The following is an 18,233-nucleotide window of genomic DNA, read 5'->3' on the forward strand; positions in this document are numbered from 1 at the left end:
ATTAACAACAGTTAATAATCTTAAATTATTTTTATGCATCACATATATTTTAAAATAAAGACTGTCTTACTCAACAGAGTATTCTGATGTAAGGTGATACCACAGCAGTGACTACACAAAAAGCTTTCAGTAAAATCACAACCCTGTAAAAATTACGATCCATTAACACACAGAAAGCAAGAATCTAGTTAAAAATGGCCTGTGTCTGTATCAAAAAAAATAACACAACATCTTTCAGTCAACAATAAAGGAAGAGATTAAAAAACAAAACTCACATAGATATTATACAACATTACGATGGAGGTTAAAAAATGCTTGTCCAAGCCATTCTTTTTAGATGGTAACATGTCTTGTTTGGAAACTTGCAGATCTCACCCACAGCGAGCATCCTACCTGCTTGCGCATGACGTCCGTAGCTTGCATGATGTAGCGAGGAGGTAGCCCGTGGCTCCGAGCCAGGATGATGGCCTGCTCCAGGGTAACACTCAGAGTGCAGCTGCAACGCAACACAGAAGTCAGCTATCTGCTAGCAGAGAGTTCCTTAAAAATAACTGCTTCTATATCAATTATCTTTTTTAAAAAGAAAATATAAATAAAAATATTGCATAGCAGACCTGCCCCCTATCCTTCCCTCACCCGTGCAGGCATTAGCCTGAACAGCTTAACATTTCTAAGTACAAAGACTTCAAGTGCAACAAGTGTTCCTGCTGACTTAGAATCAAATTCATTTGCCTTGTTGTTAACAAAACAACCAAACAAACCAACACTCCCCAAATCAAAAACAACACACAAAACCCCAAAAGCCAACTATGGCTTGATAAGTGCATGAGAAAGTGACAACCCAAGAAAAAAAATTTTTTGGTAATTGTATAAATTCCTCTCTAGGTGGTTTCTGCATGTTATCTCTCACTCTCCACTGTTAAAGGAGAGCAAGGCTTTGGTACCAGGATCCCAGTCTCTTGCCATTGATTTAGTTTGGTTATTCTCTTGTGCAGTGCAGTCCAAAATTAAGAGGTATTTACCCTTTTCAAAAAAAGAAAATAAATAAAAAGGACATTCCTTCAAATGAACTGTCCTGCCCCGTTTTGTCTATCTTTTTCAAATAAACACTTGAGGACAAAAACTGACTGTGGTTCCACATCCTAATGGAAAGGCTGTCACTGTTTTGTCAGAGCAACCAGGAAACTTTCACAGCTAAAGATCTTGCTGTAGGACAATCTGTCATCACACCAGGCAAGAAGTAGTAGAGTAAGTCATTTTGGCAATGCCATCCCATTTTGGTTGTCATGGTGAGGACAAGAACAAATGGTTGATTTCTCATAGAGTCAAGACCAAAACTGTAGAAGACTCATGGATAAAGACAAAAAACCTGAGTAGAAACAGGTACTTTTTAGAAAGCAGAACATGTTTGAGGGCTGCCATCACCAAAGAGGTGGGAGTGACTCCATTCTGCAGCAGTAAGCTGCTTGATGATTTTTTGTTCACAACCAAAGCACTGCAATAATCAAATCTCTTCCAGAGTGGGCTGGAAAACCAGAAAAGTGGGCTGTACAGAAAATTATTCTACTTTAGCAGAACCCAAGAAAAAGCTGTGGGTTTCAAGTTCAAATAAAAAAAGAAAGGCACATGATTAAAATATACTTCTGAGTAGCCTTTTGGCAAAATCCCGACCAAAGTATTTTGCATAGTTTATAATATGCACACAGAACAGACAATATGTTTCAATCACTCATCTTGCTAAGCAGAAGATCTGTAGGAGGAAAAATATGTCTGCGCTCATTTTCTTACTGAAAAAAACCCAAACCCCTGACACATTTTAAATGCTGCTTAAGTTAATTTCTGGGCTGTAAAAAGTTTCACAGTAGTGAATGTAGAAGACACTTAATTTGATGTGTAGCTTTATTAATGGCCTTTCATTAAAAATTTATAAGCTAAGTGATTTTCCTTGATCATGAAATAATTTTCATTCCTTAGTTCCATGTATACAGTGACCTCAGAGTTAACTGGAGGCAAAAATCTATTGACCTTTTGTGTTATGTGTTTGATTAGGGTGCAAGATAGCTAAGAATTAGATTAAAAATTCTAAACACCGTGACTTCATTCTGTCTTTGAAAGGTGAAATATTGCACAAAGTACATGCTCGTGATATTTGCCAGCACGAAAATCTAAACATACAGCCTTCAAGACCATACAGCAAAGGAAGCTTTGTCCCACTGACAATGGAAAATAGCAAAAGTATCTGAAATGTAGTTTGACTGGTGTTATCTAAGCCAGAAAAAAAGGTAAAAAGTTTCTTAGTAGGTATAATAGGTGCTAATGGGCTCAAAGTACACTTTCAACCAAGCAGTTACTGAGCCAACTTTCCCATATGTCCCATCTTCCTGAAACCCCAAGACTTAAAGAACCAAAAAAATCATATTCTGCATGCATCAATCAGAACTAGCAACCTCGTAAATGAAGGTCAGCTTGAAGAATTATGTGCAATTTTGTGATTGAAAAAGACTGCCAAACTGTTGCTAAGCTGTTCCCTCTCCAAAACCTGATGAAATGGCTGGCGATCATGGACATTATAAGACCTCCACATTTTGACAATGCCAATCTCGATTCAGAAATATAGTTGCCAAGTGTGTAGATAAAGACAAAACCAGAGTGGGAAAAGCAGAGAAAAAGAGTAAAATAGCATAATAAAGATTTCTTTAAGAGGCTGCTATGGAAGTAGGCAACAACTACAATACAATCCTGAAACATTTATGCTAAAATTAAAGATCTCAAGTCATAGAAAATAAGAATAGTGATTCTAAGGATAGTAATTTTAACATATTCTATGAAATCAGTAGCAAAGACACTCAAGATGACAGCAGTGATGTTAAATATTATCACACCTCTTTAATAGAATATTTTACATTTGAGGTGAAGTCCTACAGTAATGCTGGCTAGATACATCCACTTTTTCTTTTAAAAAAACTTCTTACTCATTAACATATATTAAAATTTGTTAAAATTTATCAGTGACATGACTGCATTTCAATATACTGTTTCATTAGAGGTGCTATTTAATACCACTAGATTTTGTGTTCCTTTTAGGGCACGTAAGAGGTCTGATGAATGGCAGAATTAAATACATGTTATTGGTTATGGGTTTTGTCCTGTGATTATGAAATAAGGTTACTGCTTTCTAAATACAAAGCCCAACTACACTCAAATAGCTTTGTTTTAGTTGAACAACAAATTAGTGAGATGGCATCCTCTAATAAAACTGATCATGTAGACCTTACATGGTGACTCACATGTATCTACATGCTGGTGCTTTCTCCCAGCCCTTCAAATAGTGTTTTAATTAGTACATATCCCTTATCACAAATCAAACTGCCCTGGAAACGGGCTGTGAAAAACACAAATGCACACACAAAAAATCAGATGGTAGCATGGAAAAGTCGTAACTGGAAGTACCTCAGCAATAAGGATGCCCAGCATGAAGAGATCAAGCAAAAGCAAATTCAAAACAATATAGCTTCTAAAATTTCATTAAACAATATGAAAGTTGGTTATTCCTCATATTTTAAGACTGTTCTGGTGGCCTGAGCAAGGTTAAATATCAAGGATTGTCAGCAAATACTTGTGGTATATAATAATCTACTCTTCTCCCTCCATTTTGAGAGCTGATAAGCAGATGGTATTAAAGTTTACAAAGCAATCTGGAAGTAGTTCTGACCACCAAAAGTATTGGGTCATTTGGGTGCAATCAGCCCAGACGAACCAAACAGGGAAAATATTCAGGGAAAAACTCCTTCAGTGCTTTTCATAGCATTCTGTTATGGGAAGCATAAAGCCCAAATCCATATATTTCAAAGTGCAAACAAATCAAAATCTGTTCTCACTCCTTATCTTTTCCCATCATCCCTTTTTTTATGCCAGAAAAACAAAAGACTCAAATTCATCATCTCAGAATTTATGTCAGTTAGAATGACAAATTCCCTGCCTTGACAGATTACAGCAGCAAGGAAGAGACATTTGGATTTCCCAGGACAACTGGGCTGAGAATTCCTTATTTCATCCATTTGGTTTCCAAGAAACAGAAGGGGTTGCAGCTGCTCCCAGCCCCTGCCTGCTATCCCCAGTCTCCCATGAGTCATGAAAGTACTGATGTGAAGATTAAATACAAACTTTCAAACATCTTCTGGATCAAACCATCCTAAACAAGCCTGAAAAAAATGAGATTAAATCATTTTCTATCACCAATAGTCCATTTGTTTCTGACTGGATGTGATTTTCACTAAAAGGCTGCAAATCAGTTGGATAGACACACATCCATACTGAAAATGGAGTTGCAAAATAGGAAAAAATACTTCAATTTTCTCAGAAATTGATTATTTCACAACAGCTTGTCCAATGTCACTTGAAAGGAAAAATAATTTGAGTTCGTGTTCCCTACCTACAGAGCTGCCACTCAGCAAAGTGTATATCTACGTTACCAGAGTAAAAAGAATCTAAATCATTCAATTAATTTTCAGGTTTCAGTTAGGCTTTCAGCCACCCTACATCCAAAGATGCACCAAAACATTCCTTAGAAAAATGTCCTGAATAGAAAAGATGAGGTGAAACAAATTGGTTTAGTAGTTACCACAGTCAGAGATGTCAAAATGAATTATGTTCTGGCTATGTGAATAGGAAAAAAAAACTGAAAAGGGTGCATGGGTGCTTAGTCTAATTAAAACCTAAACCTTCTACACAATGTGTAATTTAATGCCATTATTATTATTTTAATTACTCTTCTTCTTGTACATCATAAGCTAATCACACATTTGACCACCTTTTAAACCATAAGTATTCATTGTTTCTGCTGTCATTTAAATTAGTGCTTACAGACCAAATATTATTTAAGTCAGTGTACCCAGCAATGTCTCCATGCAAGTAAAACTGAAGCTGGCATTCTCTGTGCCCATATACCCAAACTTTGCTGAAGAGAATTTCTTTTCACAGGGAGAGGCGAGTTGGGCCAGCCATTAAGTACTAGAGAGAAAATGAGCATGAAGTTCATACATTAAACTACACTACCGTATTTTACAATTACAGTAAACTCCACTGGAGTTCAGGACTTAGGTCCTTTATGAAACTTTGTGAAGCTGAGATGTTGCCAGTGTGGAAAAGCCACTACTTTAAAATCAGTGTTGGATGGAAACCATCCACTGAAGGCTAATCCAACATACAGAAAGTCATTACTCTGCACATGAAGTATATTTATTCCTTTACAACGATTCAGTAATCATAAAAACCTTTCAAAAAGCAACTATCTGTGGAACATACACCACTACCCCACCGAATGGGCAGTCCATGGTTAAGGGATCTTCTGCCTTTTATCCATTAAGCATCAGCATGCACAGATTTTGTTCCCAAAAGGCTCCACTGTGATTATGTAGTTGTATAAACCTCGGAATAAAGGCATTCCAACTTCCTTCCAAAGGCACACATCCACCATCCTATGACAGGATAACCAAACCCAGCTCTACCAGATATTTTCAGACACAAACTACCAGGAGATTTCTGACTTGCTGAAGTAGATGGTATGAACTTATCAAGTAGAGAATTAGTCTTGAGAGGTAAGCATGTATTAGCCATACTTCACACCTAACCTTGGTTAATGAGTTCTTTTGTATATTACAAATATATTTTCATCAGGTGAATTAGATTCAATATTAGTAATTTTTAATTCTGAAGCATGAAACACGCAGTAGGAAATACTGACTTTTTACTGTAGTTAATTTGAAAGATTACTGTCATCCAATCTATTTTCAGAAATAAATGTGACTATTCTTCCTTTTCAAACAGAGAGCTTTTCAAAGAAATTGAAGGGAAAAAAAGCATACTTATTTCTTCTTTTCATCATACATCATCTGTCAGTGTTAAAAAACTGCAGGGAGTTTTTCAGAATCATTCTTCCTGTAAGATCTTGCCACCTTTAATCAGCTGGAAATGTTGCAAGGAGGCACTTCCACTATTAAATATTCTTTGCTTAATGAAAGAACATTTCCAAAAGATTCAAAGTGTTCCCTTGCACATTTTATTTACTCATTTTCCGTTAATACTTGCAAAAACAAACAAAGAAACAAAATCTAAAGTCATCTGAAACTCCAGCTTTGGTCATTACCTTTTGTTCTGTGCAGAAAGTCTTTCAGATTAAAGGTTTCTTCCCCTGTAAAAAGGCACGTAAATCCGCTAGAAAATTACCATTTACTTCCTGTCTTGTAATGGTTCAGTGAAGGTTATTACCTTAAGTCTCTTCCATGCCAGAAAATTAAAGATTTGGCTCATTTTTTAATTTTAGATTGTTCAAGATGTCTTATTCTCTTTTTATTGGAATGCAGCAGGTTTTGTAGCAGGTTTTTGTACAAAAAAAAATCAGATTCAAAGACCTGGACTGCAGATAAGGCAATGCTGCAGGAACTGAAGCGTGAGAAGATGATTCTATAGAGCATGGTGATAGAGTTGTGTGTCAAATATCCATAACGTTAAAAAGAGTCTAAATAGAAAAAAAGGCCACCTTGAAATCCATACTAGTAACAACTTAGATCCATCTTATGTCTCAGTGCATTTTATGAGCTTCCCTGCATTTTCAGATTGCATTTTAAACAAAACAGTGTCCCAGAATTTAAAGCATGCAAAAGAACAGTAAGACTATAGTCAATGTATTAAAAGAAAACAAAGCAAAAATGTACCAGATTGCCTATAAAAGGCAAATATAGAGCAAAATAAAATGATCACCACTGTAGGAAGAAGTTATTTGTGCTAAATGTCTTATTTATTTTAAGACAAATTCTCACAGATTTAAAAATTATGTAACTGTTTTCAGTAGCCATCACAGAATGAAATACTCAATTATCCTAAACTATTTTAGAAAAAGAAAAATTTCTTTATACCTCAGTAGGTGTCACAAAAATACACTAATTGTAGATAGACATAACAGAACTATAATTTAAAAAATAGAAGGGAACAGGACTGAAAGGACAGTTGAGACCAGATGGCTGGAGAAGAGCATAGAGTGGTTTTTCAGCCTGTGCTGACCTGCCTCCTGAAAGCAGTCCCATTAATCCCCAAAAGCAGCTTTCTTACTGTGGAGTTAATAGCCTAAATACAGCCAAAAAACTTCAAGGAGACTTTTTTTTTTGCAGCACACACTCACTGAGCTCAGAACTAAACTCCCAAAGAAAAATTTCTACAATAATTTAGAAGGAAAAATTATTTTGAATGTCCAGAACACAAATTCAGAGTACTTATTTTTCACCTTGTTTCACCTGATTCACAGAAAGGCAGCTGGCCATGATGGACAGCTTATGGTGTTACTCTGCTTTGCAATGTGGAAGATGAAGCAGGTTTAGCTGGATTGCAGGAGTGGTGCCAGCTACAGGAGACAGCATAATCAACCCTTGGCAAAACCTGCCTCATCACTCAGCTGAGCGCCTGCCAGCCAGAAACCCACTGCTTGAAGGATGGTAACGCTAATAAGAGAATTTCTCGAGGGGAAATTAAAATCCAGAAAAGAAAATAAGATGGTGATTTTTCTGGGGTTCATCACGATTACAAATGACTTTGCTCTTGATCCTCCAGGAAATGCAAAAATTTAAATAAACTTGGGATTTGTTTCATTTGGATGCTTTAAAGGATTCCTTTGAGCCTGTAAGGCCTATAGTCCCTGAACAGACTTCTGCAGCTGCTGCACCTAATTTCATTTTGGCAAGGAAAGAGGTTGGGACATGTCTGTGTGGTGCAGTCTTGCTCTTCTTCCTCAAGCAGGAGCTAGCATCATGATTCAATAAAATTTAAAAGTGCCTTTTCATCACCTACATTTGTACAGATCGATTACAACTTCAAAAAGAACGAACACAAGTGAAGAAAGCAGAGTGTTGTTTACAGGGTGACATCTGACTAGCAGGCAGGAATATAATTATGGATGATCAAAAAATGGAAAACAGAAATGCAAACTATTGATTTTATGAACTAATTTTGAGCCCTGTTCCTGATGTATGATAACCCAAGGGGAGTTTTGTAGCATTGACACATCACTTAGGAGAGTGAAGGTTAAAGGGACTTATTTTCCCCCATTCTTGTTCTTCTGGTGATCAAAATGTATTTGAAAAGAACTGCTGTCTGAAATAGATATAGGATTGCAGGCTCTAATGTAAATTGGTAAACACATTGCCATAATAAAAATCAAAGCAAAGCAATCACCAGCAATTCAAAATCCCCAGCATTATCTTGGATATAGGGATCAAAGTATGAACTCTGTCAAGCTGTTTTAGCCTAGTGCAGCGTACAAAGCAATTTAATACGGATCACAGAGAAGTCAGAAACCAAGACACTGCTGATCCAGAGATCAGCAATCACTGTCAAGGCAGACAAAGCTGCTGTTTCATAGTTCTTGGCCTTTTCTGCATTGGACTGCCAACCAGCGCCTCCCTCACAAGCTATCAGGGACTTGAGTCTGGTTAGTAGGAATGGTGGCCGAATCTTCCCTCTGCCCCCGTCAATCCATGACACCTAAGCTGAGTAAACACAGACAGGGTTCTCCAGTCAGCTCAGTAACAGATAGATAAATTGAGTGAGGGAAATATATACATATAAAAAAATCTATTAAATATATCTAAACTTTGACAGATTAATAGCTTGCTCAGTTCCCACTGCCCGAGAACAAAAGAAAGATGCTGAGGAGCAGAGCACCCTGTATTCTTCCACAGACTCTCAGACATTCACTGCCATTAGAGACCAATCACAGAAACTGTGCTAAAATGAGGGCTTTTCAAAAGAAAGCATAAGGTGACCTTGCTCCAAGTCTTAATTTTTAAGGTGGCAGGACTGGTAAGTGAATAGATTTTAAAACTTTAATTGACAAGGACAATTCACATCTTTCCCCCATCTGTTTACCAAGTAGCATCTGTAGATATTACCAGTTTTCAATTTCTTTAATATCCGTAGCATAGTGCTGTAAAACAGTCACGAGTCCTTGATCTGGCTGTCAGTGCAAAGGCAATTTCAGAATGTCAAAAAGCAGAGCCTACTTACTGCTGGACTATACAGATGTGGCCTAGGGAGGCCAGAAAGCGAAAACAGCTCATGAAGTGACTTTATGTGACTCCAGATGCTGAGGAAAAGCTTCATCCATCCAGTTTGTATGCACAACAGCAACTTCAGGAAACTGTTGTTAAAAATCTTCCTCAGCTTTTGCCACTTCAAAAAATACGAGCGCATGAATCCCTCCTAGTTTCTAAATGCACAAGTTTTCTTCTGAACTTTTGGAAATTCTGGGCACAAACTCCTGAGTACCTATAAAAATTCTCAAGTAATCCATTCCTTTTTCCTGGAGGGCCTCTCTTAAAATACCTCTGATAATGCCAACAATCGATGTTTCTTTCTCTGAACAGATGGCAGCCACAAAGGCAGTATTAATGCACAAATGAAGTAACTGTATCTAGTACCAGAGCTTAAATGGACTCACTGTAAAGCAGAACTAGATATGCTTTAGAGAAGTATTTTGCATCTTTATGTAAATAGGTGATGTTAAGTCCTTTAACATCTAGATGGAAACCCAGATGTAGCACTTTTAAATCCCATTCCCATGATAATATAGTCTTTATATTCAATATGTTGAGTTTCTAATATTTTGAGGGGTTTAAATATACTTGAATAAACATTTAATAGTTTATATCTTTGAATTAGCCCTAGTTTTGAGCAGAAATTTGATGAATGATTTATTTTCATCTGAGAACAGCTCATGTTCAGATTTAAGCAAACCACATCTTCAGTCACCAAACTACTCAGAATAATTTGTGACCCACACACTACAGGGTAATAGATTATTTGGGCTACTAAAGATGTTCTGACTTTATTCTTAAACTGTACGGATTTTTGGCACGAATATACTAATGAGTTCATGAAACGGTGATGAAACCCAGAGGCAGTCTTTTTCAGCTTTATAAAAAAATGGCAGAATTAAGCCCAGAGTCTCTTCTGATCACAAAAGACATGAAACTGAAACCAAGACAAAGAGAAAAACTTTATAGCTTCATGGCCTTCTGAAACAACAGCATTATGACAGCCCATGCTATATATTATTTCCACCTTCATCTGATATAGTGACTAGTGTTCCATAATACAGCTTTTTTTCTGCTATTACCTAAAATCAAGTGCGGTATACAGCATGATACATACACTTGTATAATTGACAGAGAGTAATTCAAATAATATGTTGCAAACTGTCAAATGGCAAGCACTGTCCTTGTACAATTTAATGGTGTTGGATATATATGGAGCTTTTCCTTTTTTTCATGCCTGTTAATCTCCATTGAAGCTTATGTTACAATTGCCTTTTTTTTTTTCTTCCCTCATCAAAGCTCTGTTAAAGAAAGGATATTACTTAAAATGAAGAGAAAGTAATACTCATTCTAACACCAGGTACTGGTCACCAAGTCTGCTAAAATAAGGACTTGCATAGATCAGAAACTAAGCAGCATTGTTAACATACTCCTACTTCTGATCTACAGTTTGGAATTCTTATTAAAAGTGCACAGATATTTAGCATCAGATTATTTGTTACGTTAGTTCTTTTATTTGTCGGGTTTTTTTCCCCTCCTCCAATTGTAGTCTTTTCTTTTTTAGTGGAATGGACCAAGAAAATTGTAATTTGCCCAGCTGGAGCATGAAGAGAATATTAGAGATGTCTGTAATGATGTTATTATCGTATACATATTTGTCTAATAAAATTTCTTAGAGTTGATGATAAAGATCAGTTGATTATAGGTCAGTCTATTTTCTGATATTGTATTAAACATATCAACTGCTCTACAGGCTGAACCTCTAGTTATCGTACGGTATTCCTGCAGAAATGCGTATGTCTTAAGTTTCTTTTTTTTTCCTTGAAACAAGCTCTACTATTATTCCCTCTAGCATACAAAGTAAATACAAATTTCAGCATTTCTCGCCTGTATTAGGAGGTGGCATTCATCTAGGTAATGTTGCTTTTTCTGCTTTAGCAATTCAGATTTCTGCCTTTTACTGACTCGAATGAGGAACAATCCTTTACAACTGCACAAAGCAAAACCTCACTGTTCATTTTTGTCAATCACTGCAAACACAATTCTAGAATTTCACCAAAAATCTTTCAAGTATGTTAGATATTTAGTTTAAGATATTCGGTATTTAGTGTAAGATCCCTCTATTATAAAGAGCAGTGGTCTCCAAGCTGCAACAGCTGCATGAACGACTGCAACCAATGGAGGGGAAAAAAAAAATTTGTCATACCGGTGAACTCCACTGTTGCACATAATGATGTGACAAGCTCCAAGCCTGCTACAGAGTTCGGATGACACGGAAAGCAATCCCACTCCAGAAGCACTGCACGCAGTGTAGGCACAGGCAGCGGTGCGCTTGGATCGGATAAAGGATCCTATGAGTCGGTAAAGTTCATCCAAGCAATTGAGAGGCCTCATCAGCTGCAAGAAAGGAAGTGAGAACTATTTAAATATTTGCTACTGAGAACACATGAAATACTCTAAAAGAATAGGTCATCACAGGAGGAATACCTGCTCTAGTTGAGAAAGCCAAAGCCAAATTCCATGACATAAATACAGAGAATATTCTGTTATATGACCTAAGACAACTTCTAAAAACTTTTCAATTCTTACCATCACTGATTGTTTCATTCCAGGCCTGCCTATGGAAGTGTTCTTCACTTCAACAGACTGAACAGACCCATGAGGGCTATATCCACTAATGGACTGGGCAAAGAAGAGAAGCCATGAAGAGGTAACTCACAACCACACACAGATACAGGAGGAATACTAAGACTGGTTAATTGACATGCGGAGAAAATCAGCTTATAATTATGACAACACTATCCTTTATTTATCAAATATCTAGTTCCTAATTCTGACTAACAACATCAAAAAATAAAAATGAACACAAGTCAAAAACATACCACAAAGCAAGAACAGTTAACTTTGTAGCAGGACTTAAAATGATCCCAGGATTACTGTACTAAAAATTAATGATCCACCTAATAAAGAAGGCAACTTCAAGTGCAAGGCTGCTGTCAGAAGAGGATCCTTCAAGAGTGGTCTAGCAATGAAAACAGTATTTCATGGTGCTTTATGTACACAAGTTGTTCACAATAACGTTTTGCAGACCTCATAATTCCAAATTCCCACTTCCCTTTATTCCAGAAACACCTAGATTCCAACAAACCCCTGTGCTGCTCAAAGAATTAATCTTCTGAAAGACAGATTCATTCCCTAAAGACAGTTTTAACAGTCAGAGAAATGGCAGCCTCACTTGCTCCTATATGATACTTACTTCATTGGAAAGCACAGAAGTCAAGTAAATCAACTATAACAAACTGCATATTTAAACTGGGTACAAATGGATTTAACTTGGTTTAGGTCCTACTGGTTTAACTTGCATCCATTTAAATTAATTTTAGATGGTATCATTTACTAATGCAAAGCTATGGACAATAAAGTGAAAAGTGCAGCCAAAAATGAATCATGCACTCACTCTTGGCTTGCTCCAATTGCAAAATAAATTCATTAGCCTAACGTAGCATCCCCTGGTCAGATCTGGATTTGTGAGATGCTTTTCTCTTGCCCTTGAACTTTTCACTGAAATAGATAGGGAACAGGTTTAGGGGTAACAAGCATTTCACACACAGCTGAACATCCCCTGCTGCACCTGTGACTGCATGGCAAGTTAAGTTGCTCAGTCCCCAGGGAAGGAGAGGTAAATGCCTTTCCCTCCTGTGCAGTCCTGCATGGATCCAAGAAACAGGAACTATCAGTCTGTTAACAGCAATGCTGGATGACACTGACATAACATTTTAGTCTGTCACAGGGCTCAGCTGATGATCACTATTATTTCTCAAGTCACAATAGCTCAATCACTTTTGAAGTCAGCATAGGCAAGACCCTAGGAATTTCTTTATATCCCCTATTGGGCTGCAGTACAGGCATTAACTCTCCAACAGCAGGAGAGAGCACTAAACGAATTTTCATAGCCCCTGGGATCTCTGAGCCACAGAAGTTTAAAGACAGATGAAAGCATTTGAAGAAAGCCTAAATGAGAAAATTCAGAAGAAAGCCTTCTGAGCAGGATGCTGAAGGAGTACTTAATTTGGAAAAGCGCTTCCAGCATTCAGAACAAAGAATTTCTGCCTGCACCTCTCCTTCCCTATCCCACCCCACATGCTCTTAGAGCAGTTACATTGCTCTGAAAGCACAGTGAAAAAGGAAAATTATGATTCCTCTTCTCAAACACATAGACACCCTCCTGCCACATCTTTTGATACAGAAACAGAGGGCACCACCTACCTCTAAAACACAGGTGCGACAAAATGCTGCAAGAGAGCTCCTCCCTTCCCTGCCTCTCTCCCCACAGCTTTAAATAATTCAATTTTTTGATGGAATTAAGAAAGCCTTGACAACACAGTGTGTAACATAGAAAGTTTAATTAGGCACTTAATATTTTTATTTACCTTATCTATATAAGCTGCTTTAGATGTTGAATTTGGAGGCAAGTTTGACTTGTCCAGGTAGAATGCCCTGAAAGAACAAACAGACAGAGTAAGGCAAAAACTGCTAACTGTTTAAGCTCCTGAACAAAATGTACATAAGTGAAGTGACTAGTGTTAGACACCATCCTAAGGCTGGAATTTTTTTTACCTTATGCTAAGAGAGGGTCAAGGAGTAATACAATAATAAACAGGCAGTATCACTCTTCAAGTAATAAGGAACATTTTTTGTTCTGGAGACAAAAACTGTCCCTCTCCTCTTTGACAGTACAGTGCAAATTTTTAATGTCTAGCTATCAGAGAAAAATGGATCTGAAAGTGATTTTCACCAAAACAATCCATGAAAAAGTTTGTGGCAACTGTATAGAATTTAATAGTGACTTTGGGAAAAACAGGTGCCTGAGCCTCACACACTGCAAGCTTTTTTTGTATTCACTCTCTGTAACTGCAATAATGTAAAAGCAGAATCCCAAACACAAAACACAGTTCTGACAGAGGAAACATATATATGTTCACAATGTAAAAAGAAACAAAAAAGCAAAAACCTTACGAGGGACAAATATGCAACATACAAGCAAAATGGCATTTGCAATGCGTGCACTCATGTATGTATGTGCAAATGAAAAACAAACTGCCTTTCTTTACAATTTCCACACATTTCTTTGAAAGTTAACTAATGCATGAAAGGAAAAGCCAAAGAAAACTGTCATTTACCTGCAGAACACAACTGTGATAGACAAAGCATACTTAATCAGGTTTATCCACTGTGTATCAACCCATATTCTTCCAGTTCCTTTTACAACCTTTCCCTTATCAATGAATAGTCCCAGAAGAAGTTTATATAAAATGGACAAATGCATCATGTGCTGTTTTGAAATATAAAGTTGACTAATTTATGTGTGACACAAAGGAGGTTGACATTTTGTACAGAGGATTTCCACACTATCCTCTCCTAAAACAAAGATCCCTTCCTCTTACTCAGCTCTTCAGCAAAGAGCACACAGGAAGCACAGAGCTCTTCTCTTGTCTCCTCCAACTCAGGAGACCTAGAGGAATTTTTTTTTTTAACTTTCCAGCTTATAAGCAACTTAATTGCTCATCACAGAGAAGCTATCATTAACCATCTCATAGACAGAGGAAATATCCTACTTATCTCTGACAAGATCACAGGGGGGTTTGCCTCTGCAGCAACACTTAAAAAAAGCCCTGTCCCTGCCGATAGCAGTGGAGTTGGACCAGATGAACTTTAAGGTCCTTTACAACCCAAACTATTCTGTGATTCTCTGATCACAAAACTCATTCTGCTAGTTGTAAAGCTCCTAAAACCTCCTGTGGCAGCTAAAAATAGAAACATTTGGTAGGCCTCCCTGCCTGGACAAGGCATCCAGTGAGAACCAGGCAACAGCTACCACTGCAGCAGCTCTGGGCAAGGTTTAAATAAAACAAAACAAGACAAGCTTCACTGAACTATGGAAGATACAGGAAAAAAAGAAAGATATTCTCCAGTGACAACCTTAAGGTATCACTATGATGTGACACAGGCAGCTCCACTGCCTGTGCACAAGGAGCAGACCTGACTAAATCACAGAATCACAGAACATGCTGAGCTGGAAGGAACTCACAAGGACCATGGAGTCCAGCTCTTAACCCTCCATAGAGGGCTATGAGCTGTCACCATCCCCAAGAGTCACACCATGTACCCAAGCATATTTTCTCAACACTTCTTCCACTCTGTCAGGTTTGGTGCTGTGACCACTTCCCTCGGGAGCCTGTTCTAGCACCCAACCATCCTCTGGGTAACCTAAACCTTCCCTGACACAACTTCAGAACATTCCCTTGAGTCCTGTCACACAGAAGAGATCAGTGCCTGCCCCTCCTCTTCCCTTCACACAAGGAATTTGGAGACTGTGATGAGGTCTCCCCTCAGTCTCCTTTTCTCCAGGCTGAACAGACCAAGTGATCTCAGCTGCTCCCCCTACAGCTTCCCCTCAAACCCCTTCACCATCTTTGCTGCCTTTTGGGCAGGGATGCACACTGCAGATTTGAATATCTTTTATTCTTCAATAATTTGGAATAATTGAGTTGATAAAATAATCCATCCACCTTTAATTCTAGTAGAATTTTCTTCCTATAGCCTTATAGTTTTGAAAAACATCTTCTCCTTAATTTAAGGTTTGAATTAATCCCTCCAGGAAGCCCAGCAAAGCTAATCTAGTTCTGTTATTCCATTAAGCCTGTTGCATGATCCAGAATGTACTCTGTGTCAAAGGAAGCTGGAGACCATTGAAAGGAAAAGAGGTTTGTAGAGAAAACTACTCATAAATCATTTTGAGGGGCCACAGCACATAAAAGCTACCTCAGCAGCATCGGACCAACCTTCTTCCTTGTTAGCAAAGCTGGAAAACAAAGCATCACCCTGCTCTCCACTGAACATTATCACACTGAAAGCCTATACTGCTCTTTCCTGCCATGTGATAGGAAAACCTGCTTCATTTGGAGTCTGTTCAGCACTCTCATTCTCTTTGGACTGTTCTTTCAGCAAATTCAGCTGCATTAAATGACACCAGAAACCAAAAATAGAACAGTACACACATTAATGGAGTACATAGAAAATAATTAACTCAGGGTACAAAATGAAGCAACATGGACATTAGAATGGGATATACAATTATAGGAATTACTCCATTAATTCAGTCAATTATTCATTAACCTAAACAACAAACAAATAATCAACTATACAGAACATGCATTTAAAAATATCGAAGCATCCTGTTACAAGTAAAACTATTCCCCCCTCCCCAATCAGATAACACTCCCAGATGTTTCTCAAGTGCTTTATTTTTATTGCTTTTCATAAAAACTGTCTTCAGTATTTTACAGAACATGACAAACTGTGGACAGCATATAAATTTCCAAAGCACTTCACTTAATTACTAAATGCTTGTACAGGTCCTTAATCATATTTTATGGGAAAAGTTAATGGCAATCTTGGCACACTGCCCAATTTAGACAATATTTTCTAATCCATTTAAAATGAACCAGAATGAAATCATAGTTCTTTGTCTCCAAATGTGACGCTACTTCTGCTTTTAAAGCCTTACAATTTCTCTAAAATGTAGCAGAAAAGCCTTTTTTTTTTTCTTTTTTCTTTTTTTTTTTTTAAGGTAGATAATCCAATACTAAATCTACAAGGGAGTATTGCTGTGTTTCAGTTTTGTAGGATATCCCCTATGTAACAATGCCAAATATTGGGACAAGTATCTCAGGGAAAACTAAGACTGGGATAAGGTAACAAACATCTTAGGGTTCAAGAAGAAAAATCTATCACAAGATGAATGCTATCCTGAGATGTTTTCCAAAACTTAAGTACAAAGGAGACGCAGCAGTACTGATGTTTTCTTAGTGAAGCATTTTACAGGGTACCCTCCAAAACTGACACAGACATATAAAATCCTGAAAATTTAAAATATTGCAAATGGAACCCTAAGGAGGCTGCAGACCTGCAGAGAGACGCATTCCTGAGTAATGCAAATAATTCAAGCAAATCCAAGCACACAGTCTTATTCTCAATTTCCTGTTTCAGTAAACACATAGGGTTATCCTAGGCATTGGTAATCTTGTCTTGAAAATACAAGGATAGTAAAGAAGTGGTAAGAGAGGGGGAAGTAACTGGGTTATGGCATTAAAAAAAGGTCAGTTGGGGGTTCTAATCTAGAAAGCTTTTACTTTGATTTTATAGAGGAAAAGAATTCAGTCTTTTACATTTTCTGCATCACTGTGGCATACAAATAAATTAACTCATAATGTCTTCAACAGACGAATGTCTTAATTCTACTAGATTTTCAATCCCTCAGTCACAAGATATTCAAGATCATTTACAAAACCATAGTCAAGAACCTAAGAAAGGAACAGAGGCGCAGAGTCGGGAAGTGTTGGACTTAGTGTCCCTAATTCTTTTCTTCAGCTCAATCTAAAAAGCATGTACTTATGACATAGACAAACAGTATCTCTATGTATTTGCATCTACGTGCAGACATACTTTTGTATTTCTTTAATAAGAGTTTTCTTGCAAGACTGCAGCATCTCACTAAACTACTCATCTTCCACAGATTTAAACTCTCTCCCATCTGTGAATAAGGCATGTTGAGAAACTGGCATTAGGATGAGTACAAGTAACTGAGGTGCAAACCGAGAAGGACACTGACAAAGGAACAGACCTTCTGTCCCAGCAGGCATTTCACAACCCTGCTCTCAAACCTTTATAAGCACAGGGGATCTCAGAAATGTGAGTGTAGAAATGTGAAGACGGAAAGCTATGGATGACAAAAGAAAAGGAAAAAAAAATTCCAAATCCAATTTTCTCTACGTAACACTGCCCACTCTTCACATACTGCCTCTTTTAACCCCTATTTTCCAGGAAATCTAGTCTCCAGCATCTCTACCTACATCCAAAAGCACTTGAAACCATCCTTTTCGTGATGTGAAAGGGAAGTTCTTGCGCCACAGACCAATTACAGCTGCCTTCCTGCTTATCCCATCGTTATCCAAACAGACAAATCCACACTGAACAAAATAATGCTGACTAATCGGTTCCACATTTGCCTTTCAGACAGTGGATGTATTCTTTTTAGCTTCTGATATTCCAGACATGGAACACACTGTTAAAAAAGACAACGTGCCAGAT

General features: G+C 37.5%; 1 protein-coding gene across 2 annotated transcripts in view; it reads right to left on the bottom strand.

Annotated features, from left to right (window-relative positions):
- The window catches only part of PREX2 (phosphatidylinositol-3,4,5-trisphosphate dependent Rac exchange factor 2), a 171,171-nt gene that overhangs the window by 15,573 nt on the left and 137,365 nt on the right, over nt 1–18,233 (bottom strand). For both annotated transcript variants that reach the window (XM_050316271.1, XM_050316280.1), the window contains exons 36-38: nt 13,514–13,580; nt 11,290–11,480; nt 394–496 (exon numbers count right to left, since the gene is read on the bottom strand). In XM_050316271.1, the coding sequence (XP_050172228.1) occupies nt 394–496; nt 11,290–11,480; nt 13,514–13,580 (361 nt within the window). The remainder of the gene's footprint in view (nt 1–393; nt 497–11,289; nt 11,481–13,513; nt 13,581–18,233) is intronic.

This window comes from Myiozetetes cayanensis, unplaced genomic scaffold (genome assembly GCF_022539395.1).
Source record: "Myiozetetes cayanensis isolate MyiCay16 unplaced genomic scaffold, myiCay2020 scf1, whole genome shotgun sequence".
In the NCBI taxonomy this organism is placed as follows: Eukaryota; Metazoa; Chordata; class Aves; order Passeriformes; family Tyrannidae; genus Myiozetetes; species Myiozetetes cayanensis.